This window comes from Anastrepha obliqua, chromosome 1 (genome assembly GCF_027943255.1).
Source record: "Anastrepha obliqua isolate idAnaObli1 chromosome 1, idAnaObli1_1.0, whole genome shotgun sequence".
Classification (NCBI taxonomy): Eukaryota; Metazoa; Arthropoda; class Insecta; order Diptera; family Tephritidae; genus Anastrepha; species Anastrepha obliqua.
In genome coordinates, this window is record NC_072892.1 from 181,496,313 (window position 1) to 181,512,671 (window position 16,359).

At 36.8% G+C, this 16,359-nt stretch overlaps 1 protein-coding gene across 1 annotated transcript; it reads left to right on the plus strand.

Annotated features, from left to right (window-relative positions):
- The first annotated feature begins 595 nt into the window (after positions 1-595).
- LOC129238844 (alpha-2 adrenergic receptor-like) lies at positions 596-10,946 on the plus strand. The gene is made up of 4 exons (XM_054874060.1): positions 596-701; positions 885-916; positions 980-1,645; positions 10,839-10,946. The coding sequence occupies exons 1-4, from the start codon at positions 596-598 to the stop codon at positions 10,944-10,946; spliced, it is 912 nt and encodes a 303-aa protein (XP_054730035.1).
- The last annotated feature ends 5,413 nt before the right edge of the window (positions 10,947-16,359 follow it).

Genomic DNA, 16,359 nt, shown 5'->3' on the forward strand with positions numbered 1-16,359 from the left:
ATAATTTAACCGAAACTGTTCAAGAATCTGCAGTTCAGTGAAAAAACCAAAAACATATAAAACAGAACTCATTAAAATTATAAATTGGATAAAAAAAGATTCTAGAAAACACAAAAAAAAAAAATACTTTTAAATCTTTTTTGGTGCAATAAAAATAGAATTCTTAGTTTTGTAAATACCAAGCAACCAACTGGAGGCACTCCTAAATTTACGTAAACGCTTACTGAACCACCCAGGCCACGCTCAGTTCAGCTCAGCCAACATTAGCAACAAAATAATTTAATGCGGATTCCAGCAACAAATCCTCAATTTTCAAGAGCGCGAGCTGCAACGCCATACCATAAAAGCAAGGCCTCATGAAAACGAGTGCGTGCAGGGGCATTTACGACACTTGCCCCACCTAAGAAATAGTTTTTCTATATTAGCATAATATAGTTATTGATATTTGTAATAATATTAGTAAAATTAATAGCAAAAGTAATAAAAAATATACGCCAACACAGTCACTACAGCAACAGCAACATCAACAGTAGCCATAGCGGCTGGAGCAGTAACGGAACAGCTTTAACAATCGGAGTATCACTGCAGCAGGAAAATGGATTATAGCCAATTAGACGCGAACATTAATGGCAACATTAACACGGGCAACATCAATACGAATGATTTTCTCGCCATATTCTCATCAACAAGTCCCACCGATGTGGCTGCTCCGACTGCGGCGACGGCGCCGGGCGGTTGGCCGGGAGGCGGTGGCAGCGGCAATGGAGTTGCCCACAAACAGCACACAGCGTATTCCGCCCCGCCCGCCAGCAACAGCAACGCCACCAGTTTGTTTACTAACAGCAGCATCAGCAGCAGCGCTCCTCCACTCGTTAGCAATACAACGCTCCTCAACCCGCCACTACTAACCGTCGATGCGTCCAGCGACGGCGGTGGTGGCCAGTATGGCTTGACCAATCTGCTCGAGAGCACATTGCAGGGCGCCATCACCACACTTAGTCCGAATAATTATGTCAATGACAGTTACTATTTTTTGAATAGCAACTTTTATAACAGTAGTACGAGTTTTAGTGGCGGCAATTATAGCAATCAAACGTTAACGGGTATGGTGGCGAATCTGTCGTCGGGTAATGTAACAGAAGTGCAATGGGACGGCCGCTATCCGAGTGGTTATACGCTGCCGCAAATTGTGATTGCTTCGGTTATAGTGACTGTATTGATGATAATCATCGTTGTGGGCAATATGCTGGTCATCATTGCCATTGCGACGGAGAAATCGCTGAAGAATATACAAAATTGGTTCATTGCCTCGCTGGCGGTGGCGGACTTCTTTCTCGGTCTCATCATAATGCCCTTTTCGCTGGCGAACGAATTGATGGGCTATTGGATATTCGGTAGTTGGTGGTGTGACATACACTCAGCCATGGATGTGCTGCTATGCACGGCGTCCATTATGAATTTGTGTTTGATATCGTTGGATCGTTACTGGAGCATCACGAAGGCGGTGGACTATCTCAAGTCGCGTACGCCGGCGCGTGCAGCAATTATGATTGCCGCTGTGTGGATAATGTCGGCGTTGATTTGCATACCGCCGTTGCTGGGATGGAAGAAGAAAATGCCGGAGGGACCGTTGCCGAAATGTGCGGTAAGTGGTGGTGGTTTTTTGCCATTTTTGGTTTCTTTTTAAAATTATTGTAGCTCCCATGCGTATAGGTATCTACTTATTGGTACATAAATAAGCGGCTCAATTTTAACAGACACAATTCTGTATGCATGTATTTCTATAGGTATCTCAGTCATATCCACACACTGAATTGCCTTTTATTGCTGCGCAGCTGCTGCGTGCCATTTACTTAGTCACGTGTGCGTGCATCTGTGCCCATGTAAGCTACTCTGCAATTTTGCTCTAGGGAAAGCGCGCTGCTTCGTTTATTTCATTCATTTATTTCATTCGAAATTGGAAGCCAACAATTGCTAGTTGCCTGTCATTCCCTCTGTGGGTGTATGTGTGTGCCCATGAACGAACATTGGCAGCAGCTTGGCACCAGTCGGCTTTAGCGGCATTTGTGTGTTGTATGCATTAAATTGAAGTCGTTCGGAAATTGGCGTAAATGATAAAAGCTAACGAATTTAATTGTCTTTCGTCCGGCGCATCAGTTGCCAAAGGTGACTTGATGGGGAAGTGATGAGAAGAGTGCAAGAAATATATATAATTGCATAATCCTCCAATATGTGGTGATGCAATTTAAATTTGTTGTAATTTACTGCGACATTCATACGCGACATACTATTGTCGGGTGTTTTTTATCTGCATGCAATCCAACGTTTACAGCCGAGAATGGAAAACTGTGTTGATACTTCTGTTTAGAAGAGCTTGGCAAGTCATCATGAATCGTTTAACGCCACAACAGCGCCTCCAAATTGAGGAAATTTACTTTGGACAAAAAAAGCTCGCCAAGTTCATAGAGCACTGGCGGCTCTTATTTCTGTCGAAATGAGGAACGAGCTGCTGTTACTGTTAATGGCAAGCGCTATCGACCCTTGCTGACCAAAATATTATTTCCAAAAATTAGTCAGCTAAACTTCGACTACTTTTGATTGCAACCAGACGGCACAACTTGTCATACCGCGCGCTTAACAATCGCTTTATTGCCATACTCAAGCCACCATTGGCACCAGATGGGTAAAGGTTCAAAAATGGACTGATCAACCGAACCAAGTAACTCCTAGCCGCGGCGGACACAAGCCTGATATTATATTAAAAACAAATACCACGAAATTATCTACCGGACCATCCATTAAAATCTATTCCAGCATCATTTCTGTTTTGTATTATCGTTTTACGTTCTCAAGCTCTTAAAAAAACCCCGATACTACCATATATAAAAAATTCTAAAAGAACTGGATATCAAATAAACGTGTATTTCCTTTTTAATATGCATTGTGGCTACCAAAGTGACTTTTTGCAAATGTTTGACTAGTAGTTTTTAACCTTTGATCATAGCAATACATTCTATTATGAGAAAGGCCATGGTACACTGAGTGCGTAGAGTCAAAAAAGTTGAATTTTTTAAAGTATTCTTATAATATTTTTGTATTTTAAATTTGTTAGTCAATGTGTGAATAATCTTTACATATAATATATATTATATATTATTGGCGCGAACACCCTTTTTGGGTGTTTGGCCGAGCTCCTCCTCTTATTTGTGGTGTGCGTCTTGATGTTGTTCCACAAATGGAGGGACCTACAGCTTCAAGCCCACTCCGAACGGCAGATATTTGTTTTATGAGGATCTTTTTCATGGCAGAGATATACTCGGAGGTTTGCCATTGCCTGCCGAGGGGCGACCGCTATTAGAAAAATTTATTTCTTAATTTTGGTGTTTCACCGAGATTCGAACCGACGTTCTTTCTCTGAATTCCGAATGGTAGTCACGCACCAACCCATTCGGCTACGGCGGCCGAGTAATAATCCTTACTGCAAAATTATCAAGCTGATATAAATAATTTATTTTCATCGAAATGCCTTACAAGATCTCTACTACAGAGAAACGTAAAGGTCTAGTTCCACTTGGCACCACCAATCAGCAATAGGTGTCAGCCACCCAGGTCAACCTAACCTAACCTATCTTAATGCCTAAATAAAGTTAACTTTATTACGACAAAAGAGTGAGAATCAAAGTTTTAAGCGAGGAAGTTGAGATTGCCAAGGTGACTTGATGTTCGAAGTAACCAGTCCAACGAGCTGTTAAGCGATTTGCAGCGATAAAATCCCACCATAACGAATCAAAACGTGAAAAAACGCTTCCCTTATAGCTGCCCTGTCGACAGAAATTGGAAAATCCGTTAGTGCTCGAACAGTAAGAAGGGGCTTTCGGAGGCAAGTTTAAAAGGACGCAAAGCCTAAAAGAAACCGTGGCTTTTAGAAAAAATCAGAACAAGCGTTTAGAATGGGCTCTTCGGCACCATCATTTTGCGGAGGAAAATTCGTCGAATTTTCTGGATCCTGATAAATCGAACTTCTAGGGAGGCTGAGTTTCTGCTAGTCGAATTTCGAGAAAATAGTACACATTTTATAAAACAAGACTATTTCCTTTCGTACAGGTATTTAGATGTGATGTTCGTGCGGCGATGGGCTACCGAGCAATACCGTCCCGATTGGCACCCACTGTTAAGCATTGGGGAGGCAAAACTATGATCTGAGGCTGTATGGCTGCTGATGGTGTCGGATTCTGTTCTTTTGTGAGAGCCGCATGAACAGTCAAAAGTACGTGAATGTATTAGAAACTGTACTTTGCCATCGTGGGCGCGCATTTTTGCCGACAATAATTTAGACGGAGTTGAATTCCAACAAGACAAATCAGCGGGTACGATGCGTTGCTTTGAGACGATAACATTGTTTTGTTCGATAAGCCAGCACAGCCTCCAGATTTGAACCCCATAACATGCGGACTATTTTAAATCGTAAGATAAAGGAACATAGCGTAACATCGCAAACAGCCTGACAAGCGCTTTAATTCACGAGAGGACCGCCAAAAGTACAGCTGAACGTGCACGGCATTCAGAGAATTGCTGCTGTTATCAAAGCAAAGGGTGGACCTACTAAATATTAATCTTCTTACCACTATTTCTACTGATTTATTAATAAAATATCATTACTTCACTCTTGAAAACGAAAAATTTAGTAATTAATAAGATCCCTATACTTTTGGCGGCCGCCGTAGCCGAATGGGTTGGTGCGTGATCACCATTCGGAATTCACTGAGAGGTCGTTGGTTCGAATCTCGGTGAAAGCAAAATTAATAAAAACATTTTTCTAATAGCGATCGCCCCTCGGCAGGCAATGGCAAACCTCCGAGTGTATTTCTGCCATGAAAAAGCTCCTCATAAAAATATCTGCCGTTCGGAGTCGGCTTGAAACTGTAGGTCCCTCCATTTGTGGAATAACACCAAGACGCACACCACAAATAGGAGGAGGAGCTCGGCCAAACACTTAACAGAAGTGTACGCGCCAATTATTTATTATTTTTTTTTTTTTTTTATACTTTTGGCCAAGGCTGTACGCTAAATACCTTTTATGTATATTAGGATAGAAAATTATTTTTTATCTTTTTGAAAAGGTTCGGATTTAAGTTCAGTTTTTGAATTGCGTTTATTCTTCTAAACGCCATACCTACAATATAATAATTTTACACTCCTGGGGAATGTGAAACCCCTTTTTTCGGTTTAAAAGGTAAAAAAGATTAAGAGTGAAATTAAAAAAAAAAAAAAAATTTTAAATAACTAACCAATTGAAAAATTAACGGTTTTATACCGAAATACCGATCTTTATCCCTATTCACTGCTCCCTCGTACTTATGTTGCCTTAACGGCATAGCAGCGCATGCCATGCCCTGTGGTTGCTTTTGTTCGCCTGCATCCTTCGCTAGATTTTTTGGTCGAACTTCTTTCCCAATTAGATATATGCATCTTCATGTTGTTTCACAAATGGATAGACCTATCGTACTTTCTTCTCGCTTCCGACTGGCAGAAGATTTTAGCAGGCAGTTTTTTAAAGCGGAAAAGCACTTAGAGGTTTCCATTATCTTCCGAGGGGCGACAGCTAGTGAAAAAAAACATGTTTCTATTATTTGGTGCTTCATACCCAAAGTGAGTTTCAAAACTGAGCGTCACCGAATCTTAGTCACGTACAAACCCATTCAGCTACTGTGGCCGCTTTACGTAAATTTGTGAAGAATATTTTTGTATGAACGCAGAGTTTCAAACAAAATTTTAAAAATCTTTTCAATTAACTAAATTTGAAATAATTGCTTTTACTCTTCTAAAATAGTATTTGTAAAATGGTTAACCGAACACTCAAGCGTAACTAGGATGGGTGGAAATTCAATCAAAATTGCGTGAACAAACCGCAATAAAAACTAGGCAAATCTTTAAAAACTTTAAAAGCTGGTTTTTGTCAGTTCACTTGCAGCTCGAAGCCACAACTGGGAAAAACTCAATTTAAAAATACACAAATGTAAAACCATATTTTATAATTCTGGTGTAAAACAAAAACTTCGAGAAGATTAGAGAAATATTTTATTTAAGAAGCCAAGTAAGTGGATGTATAATTCACACACAGCTCTTGGCTCTTTTTGTTCATCCTGCCACACTTAGCTTATGGAAAATGTCATAAATATGAAATATGAAAAAAATTACGGCCACAAACAACCGCAGGATACTGAGCATACTGAGCGTACCAACAACAAAAACGAAGGTATTAACCACATCCTGGATATATTTACAATATTTGTAAGCAAAATTTTCGAAAGCCTGAGCAAGGACAAGAGGTAAATGCAAACTCCTTTGAAAAGAAAAATGGAGTATGAGTAAGCAAAATAAAATATGAATAACTAATAAGAATAGAGTAAAGCTTCAAAAAAAACCAAAAAGGAAAAATGAGTGAGGTGTGACTTAACTCAATTCGAAGCTTAAGAGTTGTAGCCAGAGAACGGACAGAACGGATGTAAATCAAAATCTATCAACAAATATTGGCTTAAAGGGTGAATAGATATCTTCGTCGCCACTCACAGAGATGTAAATGTCAAAAGAGAGCATTTCTTATACGAGTACATATATTACACATACAAGGTGAAGTCCAAAATAAACAAGACTGAGCTAAAATAGAAACTAAAGAAGTTTTGTTCTGATGCCTTCGAGTTTATTTATTCAAAATAGTCCTCTCTGGCCTCGATACACTGTTTTGCGCGATCTAAAAGCTTTTCGAAAGAATGTTTCAGGTCATTGATCGGAATGTTCTTGAGGATGTCGGTACAAGCCTTTTGGATGGCATCTACGCACGCAAAACGTCTTCCCTTCATGGCCAAATGCATTTTTCCGAATAGGTAGAAGTCTCAGAGAGCCATATCAAGTGACTACGGTGAGTGATTGATGGTTAAAATGCGATTTCTAGTAAAAAAATGAGTCAGAAGAGGGGATCGATGAGATGATGCATTATCATGCAATAAGAGGGTTCCTCCTTCGTGGTATTCAGGTCCCTCCTTCGTGGTATTCAGGGCGAATTCGACGAATGCAATGTAACAAACGCTTCAAAACGCCAAGATAGAAAATTGCATTGACGGTTTTACCCGTTGGCACGAACCCTTTGTGGATAATTTCCTTGGAATCGTAAAAACAAATGAGCATCGACTTGATTTTTGACTTCTCCAAACGCAATTTTTTGGGTGGTGGCTCGTATGGAGCCTTCCATTCGTCACTTTCACGCTTCGTTTCAGGTTCATGTTGAAAACACCATGTTCCGTCACCAGTTACAATGTTGTGCATCTCGTCTTTTCTCGCCTCCTTAACGAGGTCTTTCGAATGTTGAATTCTGAGCAATTTTTCTTCCTCAGTTAACTTGTGCGGAATGAAACGTGCACGGACCTTTCGTAAGCCCAAATGATCAGTTAAAATGCGATAAATCGATGTTTTGGAGATATTCAACTCCGATTCCATGAATTTCGACGATAAGTTTACCAACAATTTCGATAGAGTTGATTTGAAAACAAAATTTAATATTAGCTCTTTGTTCGAAACTCATTTTTGACCCGTTGACACAAACATACTGACACTTTAGACGCAATGACTTCGCTTCCACTGAAGTGAACGTCACTAAGCTTTTATTGGAATTCAGCTAGGGATGTAACTTTCAACGCACTAACTCATTAGAAAGATGGCGCCATCAAAAACATTTTTATGACGCCAGTCTTTTTTTTATTTTGAACTTCACCTTGTATATACAGTCGGCTTCAAAAGAGAGTGCGCCCAGCAGATAGATAAGTTTTGACTATTTATGTTGTTTTGTAATTTCATTTATTTCTTTGTAAAAATAATTGATGATTTTTGATAATAATTTCTGCCGACGGTCTTGAGTGTATTCTTCCAAATATGCAAAAGAAATTAGAGTCGGCGTTGATTAGAGCAAATGCGCAAGACTGCGATCGAAAAAAAATCTTATAAAGAGAGATTTTCGACCTACTTGAAACTTAGACTGCATACTTGAAATTTTTTCTGAAATACTGTTTAAAAAGTTTGAAATTTTAAATACCGAAGTTTGCCGAATTTTTATAAATTTTATACAAATTTTGAAACTTTGCTTTACGGAGTTTTTATTATAGTATAAAATAAAAATATTTTTTTCTAAAATTACTTAAAATTAAAAAGTAAATAAATAAATGGCTAAAACTTGTCTATATATGGTGTACACTTTCTTTTGACGTCGACTGTACACACATGGGTTGGTGAAACAAAGTGCTGACAAATGTGGGTAAATTATGTAAAGGGAACTTGTTTTAGTTCAATTCACGTTTTAAACAAAAAGCTTAAAATCTTTGCGTATTTTGACTTTATCTGTTTCTTAAAAAACCCTTCCTCTTTTAGTCTCGCAAACAGTCATTTGTGACTTGGAGAGCTATTCACCATTTTACCAGGCTGCTAGTCAGTTCCGTCTAACATTTCTGGTATTTTAATGTGATTTTCACTGTTTTTGGTTTTTTTTCCTGAATAAGTATGAACATTTCTTGTCTAGTCACCAAAGCCGGGTTGGATTTTACGTTACTAACATTCAGGATTTAGATTTTAATTTCCCCTAAGATGGGAGTTTATGCAGGATAAGGACCACAAGCGTTCATCAAAATTAAGAAAGGAGCGGTTCAAAAAAGAAAAAGTGAATGCTTTAGGATGGCCGACGGAGTCTGCTAACTCAAATCCAATTGAGCATTTTTGGGCACCTTTTAAAGCTACAAATAGGGAACAATGTAGACGAAATGCAAAAGTCTTGGCACTCTATTTTATCAGATAAATAAGAAAATTTATTAAATTCAATGCATATGGAGAATTAATAAAACAAGCAAGTTGTGCTAAGAAATACTTAAGTAATTCTGCGTATGCAAGGATTTTTTTATAGCACTGATTTTTAGAGGCAAAACTTTTTGTTTCCATTAGTTTTTCCTCGGAACGTTTCTTAAACTTGCTGAATATTTATTATATTGCAAAATATATCCAAAATAGGCTTTTTGTTTTCTTAATTTTCAATATTTGTTTCCCCTTGTAAGGCACAAAATATCCGGAGCGTTCAAGAATAGAAAAAATCGGGAAAAACTTCATGAAAATATTAATTTTATTATATTTCCCAACAGTGTACTTGTTTTTTAAGTAAAAAGTTTCTAAATTGCTGAAAAGGGAGTTCTGCTTTCACTAGGAATATTTTTGCATTTCCAATTCACTTGCTGTGATTGCTTTTGTTAGACGTCACTCAAGAGCACTTGACTGACCCATATACTCTTAAGATATTATACTCTGCGTTTGTTCGGCCCAAATTGGACCATGCTGCATTCATTTGGAGACCTTATCATACAGTCAATGTAAATCGAATGGAGAGTGTTAAAAAATTGCTTGTGCGTTTCACACTACGTTCACTCAATTTCTCAGACCCGAAACCATCATACGAATGCCGCTGTCGTTTGATTAGTCTCTTTCCATTAAGGGACAGAGGTACTTTTCAGGCAGTATCATTTGTCTTTGATCTCATTAATGGCAAAATTGACTGCCCGGTCTTTCTAGAAAGAATACAGTCCAATGTTCCTTGCAGAAATTATCGCTATTGCAAAATTTTTCCCGTTGGCTTTAGTAGGACATTATATAGTGCCAATGCGCCACTCGTTAGAACGTTGTTTGACTTTAATTATCTCTCAACCTTTTTGGAGTTGAACCTCTCTAGGGCCAAAAAAGTATTTAAATGCTTGTAACTTGTATATATTTTCAGCAATTTAATGGTTTCTTATGTTGATAATCTAATTTTACTACACTTTTTAATATTAAATATTGTAAATTTGTATTTTAATTCTGAATTTATATCTTAAATGTCTGTTCTGAAATTTGTTAACATTGACCTACGAATCCATTCACATTAAAAATGGAGCCATCAGGAAAAGTGATTTGCACTTGTAGTGCCTTTGTAGTAGTGGTCCTAATGCCTTCAATTCAAAATATGAACTGCACAACAAGCAAAGGATTTGCATCTTCATTAAGTAGATTCTTCATAATCTCCTTGCGTTTTAGTTTGAATACTTAAAGTAGATTTATTTATTTAAAATACTTTGTTAACTACGAAGTTTAGCTTTCTGAAATTTTCATTTGCTGTTTATTTGTATTTTCTGTCTTACTTGGAGCCAAAATGCCATTATTAGCTTTATTCATATTACCAAAAAAAAAGCTAACAAAAAAATCAAAAATTATCTCATTTATTAATGGAAAATATACCTCAAATAAAAAGTCAGGTTTTTCTGTAATTTACTTATACTAAGATTAGATTCTGTTTAAGTTTGTACTTCGACCTGATGGTCTTTTGTGCCCTCTACTCATCACAGTACCTCACTTTAAATTGCTTATTAAATGAAAGAAATTTCGGCTGTGTATGTATTGGTTCTTTATTTTTTGTATTTATTATTTTGTTGTTCCCTAAGCTACTCCTTTCCTCCTCCTTCATAGCACTCTCTTCTTTACAATGTTTCTGTTTTTCTTCTTATTGTTGTTGTTGTTGTTTACCATCCAAGTTCACTTTACAACTCAGTTTGCCCTGTATTTACTGTGTATAATTTTATTTCGGTAAGTTTTATTTAAGTTCAGTAACGTGGCTCTGTTTTTCGTTCTCTGTTTGGTTGTTGTTTTCACTGTTGCATGCTCGTATTATTGAACTTTACAGTTTGCTTTCAGAAGTTTATGAAGTGTGTTCATCTCTTCCTTCACTTTGCTGATTTGATGTTGAACTTTTATTTCCCTTTTTCATTTTATGTTCGCAGTTTTATTTCACCGAGGATCTGCTCGTCTGGCTCAACGCAGCTGCGTTATCCTTCTGGGATTATATTACCACATTTGGCTGGTGGCCCCTGCGTATGATTGCTGCCTGATTGCTTGTGCTCTTTTCATTGGAAGATGTTAGTCTTTTCGAATCTTTTTATTACACATAAACGCATGATATATCATCCTTTCTGCCTTGGCTTCCACTATAATTTAAGTGACCTAATTTCAAGTTCTCAGTTTAACATTTCAATTTCCTTGCGAATGCTACCCTTTAGTGGATTGTTATGATTTTGCTTTCCAGTAAATTTAAATGGGCAAACGATTATTCATGCCATTCAAAAACCTTACTGTAATAAGAAAATATATATGTGTACTTTTTTTGGATCTTAGCTGAATCCAAGGGTGCAAACATTTTTTAGAATTATTTGGTATTAAATGCAACTCTTTGAGCTTGTAGCTGTTGTTGTTGCAGTTTTACTACACCTTGCCTTGGCTGGTACATCAAAAGGCATTCAGCGACCTCGTGGTGGACCCAGAAAACATGCGGTTTTGACTGGGTCGCTCCAAGTGGCAAGAGTTATTAGATGAACTTATTTGGGCAGACATGAAAAGATACACCTGACTCGCTTTTTGAATCAAGAAAACTAACTCTCGATATATTGAAATTGATTCCTTGGCAAGTTTAATCTGCAGGTGTTTACTTTATGAGGCAAGGGTAAATCTTTGCTACATTCCACGACAGACTTTCGGATCAAAAAAGTCTAAATTTGTGGTGTTTCAGACGTGCCAAAGGTTTGGTTAAGATGGATGTGGTTAATAGCGTGAGGGTATTATTGCGGTACGTGCAGAATGTCGTGGCTTAAAAGGATAAGTTCCAAGTTGCATATAAGCATTAAAAAATTTTGTAGGTATATTAATCACCACGCGCAACCACGGCTAGGTTATGATTATTATAACACCAATGCCGCCACTACTAGCATCTACAGCTTCGAAGTTATACCTGGAATCAATGTAAACAATATTAGCCTGGAATTCAAATCAAAACTAGCTCTTGCCAACGAGCTATTTGGACTTGGTAGGCAAATGAAAAGCAGATCCCTCTCTCGCCGAACAAAAATTAATCTTTATATGGCCGGAATGAATATGGCCAAAAAATTATGTTTCATATGGATGGAAATGCGAGCGATATCTAAGAAAGATGGGAATGCTTTGGGCGCACTTGAGAAAAATATTTATCGTAAAGATTTAAGGCTGTTTGGTATGACCGACGGGTAACCACGAAGATGGTATGATGAACGGTGCTTTATGACTACACGGACTTGAATATGTCGCGCATATAGATTGTAAGAGGCCGGTGACAAGATCCCTTTACTAGCCAGAATATGATCGGGATGCGGTCCACTCATTCTGGTCGTTTCTATGACCAATTCCAGGAGGGTCCTTTTAATGTAGAGCTATAGGCCGGAGAAGGTCAAGACTTTGGCCCACTGCAGCTAAAAGAAGGGCAGATATGCCGAATTCAACCCAGCTCTGTCCTGAGTTTAATAAGGGAACTGGGTCTGGATGAGGTACTGTGGAGCGCAGAGGGCACAAAAGGCCATGAGGTGGAAGTGCGAACCTCATAGAAAATCTACCTAGATGCACAGCCAAGGAAGGACGGCAAAATGAGCAGAATGAAATGGACTCTCAGCGCTTGCTAGGAGTAGCTGATGGAACTTCGAAAAGAACAGAGTTGGAAAAGTTGATGAAGTGTTTTGGTCTCGAAGAACAATATTACTTTTGTTGTTAGTTTCAAAAAAAAATGTTATGTTATTACAGTTGAATAATAAAAATTTCAATTAACTCATAATCAAATTATTTTTAACAAAACCACTTGGAGTGCCTTTTAATATTATATTTTTCAAATATTTTAACACAAACGTGTAGACCGCCAAAGAATTGGCTGGGTAATAACCAAATAATAAAAAAAACACAAACCTAGAAAGCCACAATAGCATTAAATGATATTCAATAGAAAATAAAGCACAGTTCCGGTCCATGTACACATAACTACATACATACATATGCATATACAAATATTTAAATCTGTTTTTTTTCCAATTTCTCTTCTCAGCATCACTGAAATTAAGTTCTTTTAATTCATCAAATAAATAGTAATTCTCAAAGTTTCGTGAATATTCCTAAATTATCCTCGAAATTCCATATAATTAAATTTTTTTTAAATATATTTTTTGTTTTTCGTTTTCTTTTTGTCTCTGATTTTTTTTAAATTTTCATTACAAGTTTTTCTTCTGCTTTGATGCCATTTAATCTTCAAAAACACGCGCTGTCAGTCGGTGCGCCCGAGCATGAAATGGAATGGAAATTACCATTAAATTTGAAAAAAATGTTTGTGTTAGTTTGTGAAAAATATGCAATTAACGATTAACAACTAATAAAAATACCACATTTATTTGAAGTGGCACGGAAATATCGCTGCGGGGCAGGCGCAAACAAGAATTTTGTACACAAAATTTTCATTAATAATTCAGTTATTTATCTCCTTCGTCTTTATTTGCCAATCTGCTTTCAAATTTAGGTGATCACACAACGTCACAGATACATTTTTGCTGGCTAGATAAATTTCACACTGTTCTGAGGCATGTGAATTCTATTCATTCGTGTTGGAAATATTTAAAAATTATTACTGCTTTATTTATGTTTATTATTAATATTTAAAATTATTACTGCTTTATTTATGTTTATTATTAATATTTAAAATTATTTCGAATGGTCTGTTGAATAATAATTCTTAGCTGAATTATGATTCGCTTAAGATTTATTTTGATGTTTAGTAGCAGTACTTCTATTTTTGGAGAAGTAATCAATTACCATATAAAGTAAACAAAAAGTAATCAAAACAAATTATATATAGGGTTTTTTAATAGGTGCGCTTCAACTTTTTTCCGATAGGGAGGGCGAACGACGCAATATTTTTTATTTTTCGCTTGTCATCTGTAAAGTTCATTAGTATACATTTCATCATGGAACGCTACACATTGAGCAACGATTGCAAATCGTGCAAATTTTTTATGAAAATAATCGTTCTGTTGCTGCTACTTTAAGAGCATTACGGCCATTTTACGGTCCATTTAACAAGCCGTCCCGTTTTGGGGTTATGTGAAGTCATTGGTCTACAGTAAAAAGCCGGCGACGATTTGTGAGCTCAGAGCCAATATTGAACGCGAAATTGCTGGAATTTCGGCCGATTTATGCAAAAGAGTGGTCGAAAATTGGATTCAACAATTGGACTTCGTAAAACGTGCACGCGGTGGTCATGCAAAAGAAATCGAATTTCATACTTAAATGTATATGTTCAAACTCGATAATAAAAAAAAAATTAGTTAAAAAAGTCAAACCGTTTGTGTTTTATTCAAAAAAGTTCAAAAGTGGAAGTGCTCTTACTGAAAAACCCTATACATCTATATTTAATTGGCGCCTCCTATTTAAGGCGTGCGTCTTAATGTTGTTCCACAAATGGAGGGACCTACAGTTTCAAGTCGACTCCAAACGGCAGATATTTTATTCTATGAGCTTTTCCATAGCAGAAATACACTCGGAGGTTTGTCATTGCCTGCCGAGAGGCGACCGCTATTAGAAAAATGTTTTTCTTCATTTTGGTGTTTCACCGAGATTCGAACCTACGTTCTCTCTGAATTCCGAATGGTAATCACGCACTAACCTATTCGGCTACGGCGGCCGTCAAAAAATTACCGTTACACTTATTTCTTGTTGATTTGTAAGTATTTTGGCTTTTTTCTTTAACTTAAAGTAATTCAAACTTTTGTGTTCCCTTTATTGAATTTTCACTTTACGGACAATAGCTGAGAAAGGCTATTTATTATGCTCTTTTGTGTATTTAAAAAAATGTCATAATAATGTTTTTATTTCCGATTATTTATTGTAATAATAATAACTCTTACTATTTTTTATCAAGTAAAGCGTAATAAAATTGTAAAAGTGGGTATCTTATCCCTAAGACTATTTCCGACCCTCTTTCTGTTGCACAGACACGGACAGATGATTTTATTTCATACATACAAGGACATACAAGGACAGTTGACCCGCCTAAACCAGTTTTTGCAAATTTTTTTCACCTAACAAAATGTAAATCTATAATATCTGAACGTCAGTTTTTTGTCTATACTGTCCGCCTATAGCACAAACTACTCCTTAATCTGAGGGCTACTAAAGATAAATTGCACTTAAATGCTATGCACAGTAAAGGGTAATTTGTACTATTTAATCCGCGTCATTTGTCTCTACTCTACTTCGCTAAATTCTTTTACTTTTTCTTTCTTTTCTTTTCAAATCTTACTCTTCATAAATAATGTAATTTAATTTTAGGTGCCTCCAATTCATCACTTCTTTGCTCGCTATCTCTGGGCTCAGCTCACTTAACGAAAAATGTGAATGAGAAAGCAACAACATAGTTGTTCTACCTCATAAAACTGGTGTAAATAGTGACTTTCAATGCTGCCAACTCCTTTTCAAAAGAGTTTCATTAGACCGCGTTCATACAGGGAGACTTTTATTGCTTCAACATTGTGAATTCTCTTTTGGTATTGCCCGTCGTGTTAATACACCTTGCAGTAGCTAGTCTTTAGTCTAAGGTCAACGACGACATTGAGAAAAACGAGCACAAAAAGGGTATTGATAGAGCACGAGTATCACAAGCAAGGAGCTAAAACAACAAATATTTACCTCTATGAACCCGGCCTTACTAATACGCATTAAGTGCTTCCACCTAGATTTGGTTAGGTTGTGGTAGTAGTCTTTCATACGACCAACTCACTTAGACCTTACAGGTGCTTCCATCTAGCGGGTACTTTTTTACAATACTATTATTATTATTTATTTATTAGATTATAATTAAAACTATAAAGTAATAGGTTTACAGCACTATCTACCCAGGTTATCGGCTATTTTACAATATTATTTCACTTCATTTATTTAATCTTCAACATGAACTAAATGTGTCCATAAATGAAATTATTCATACCATCTAAACATCAACGTCACCTACCAGGAAAATAAGTACTTCTACACTGCGTATCCGATATAGGCTTTCGAATAGAAAATCAACCGTTTAAGAAACAAAAGAGGAAATGAGAATTAGCTTATTTGCATTTCTATCCATGCAAACATACATATAGAGTTGTAGAATTTTCGCAGCAGCAAATATGAAATACGCAAAACTATGAGAAATTTGAGTGAAAGGTAAAAAACAAAACAAAAAAAACCGAAATTCTTACAAACATAAATACCCAGTGTACATACATTTTGCGACACATTTTATTATCACTGTAATTATTAATATTATTATAGAATTTCTCCGCCTCAGTAGGATACGCATCTACCTGAGATACAATATGCCCCGGATGGACGAGCGAGAATAGAGAGTAATATTTCAAGGCCATGCAACGTTTTGGCCATTTTCGTTCCGCGAGAGAGAAAAAAGATATAACGTAGAGGAAAAAG

What these genes read in the sequence shown, in the direction of transcription:
- LOC129238844 (XM_054874060.1), top strand. Translation starts at nt 596, where the DNA reads ATGGATTATAGCCAATTAGACGCGAACATTAATGGCAACATTAACACG. An exon ending in CGCCACTACTAACCGTCGAT is followed by an intron (nt 917 to 979) that starts GCGTCCAGCGAC and finishes AGCACATTGCAG; the next exon opens with GGCGCCATCACCACACTTAG. An exon ending in GACCGTTGCCGAAATGTGCG is followed by an intron (nt 1,646 to 10,838) that starts GTAAGTGGTGGT and finishes TTATGTTCGCAG; the next exon opens with TTTTATTTCACCGAGGATCT.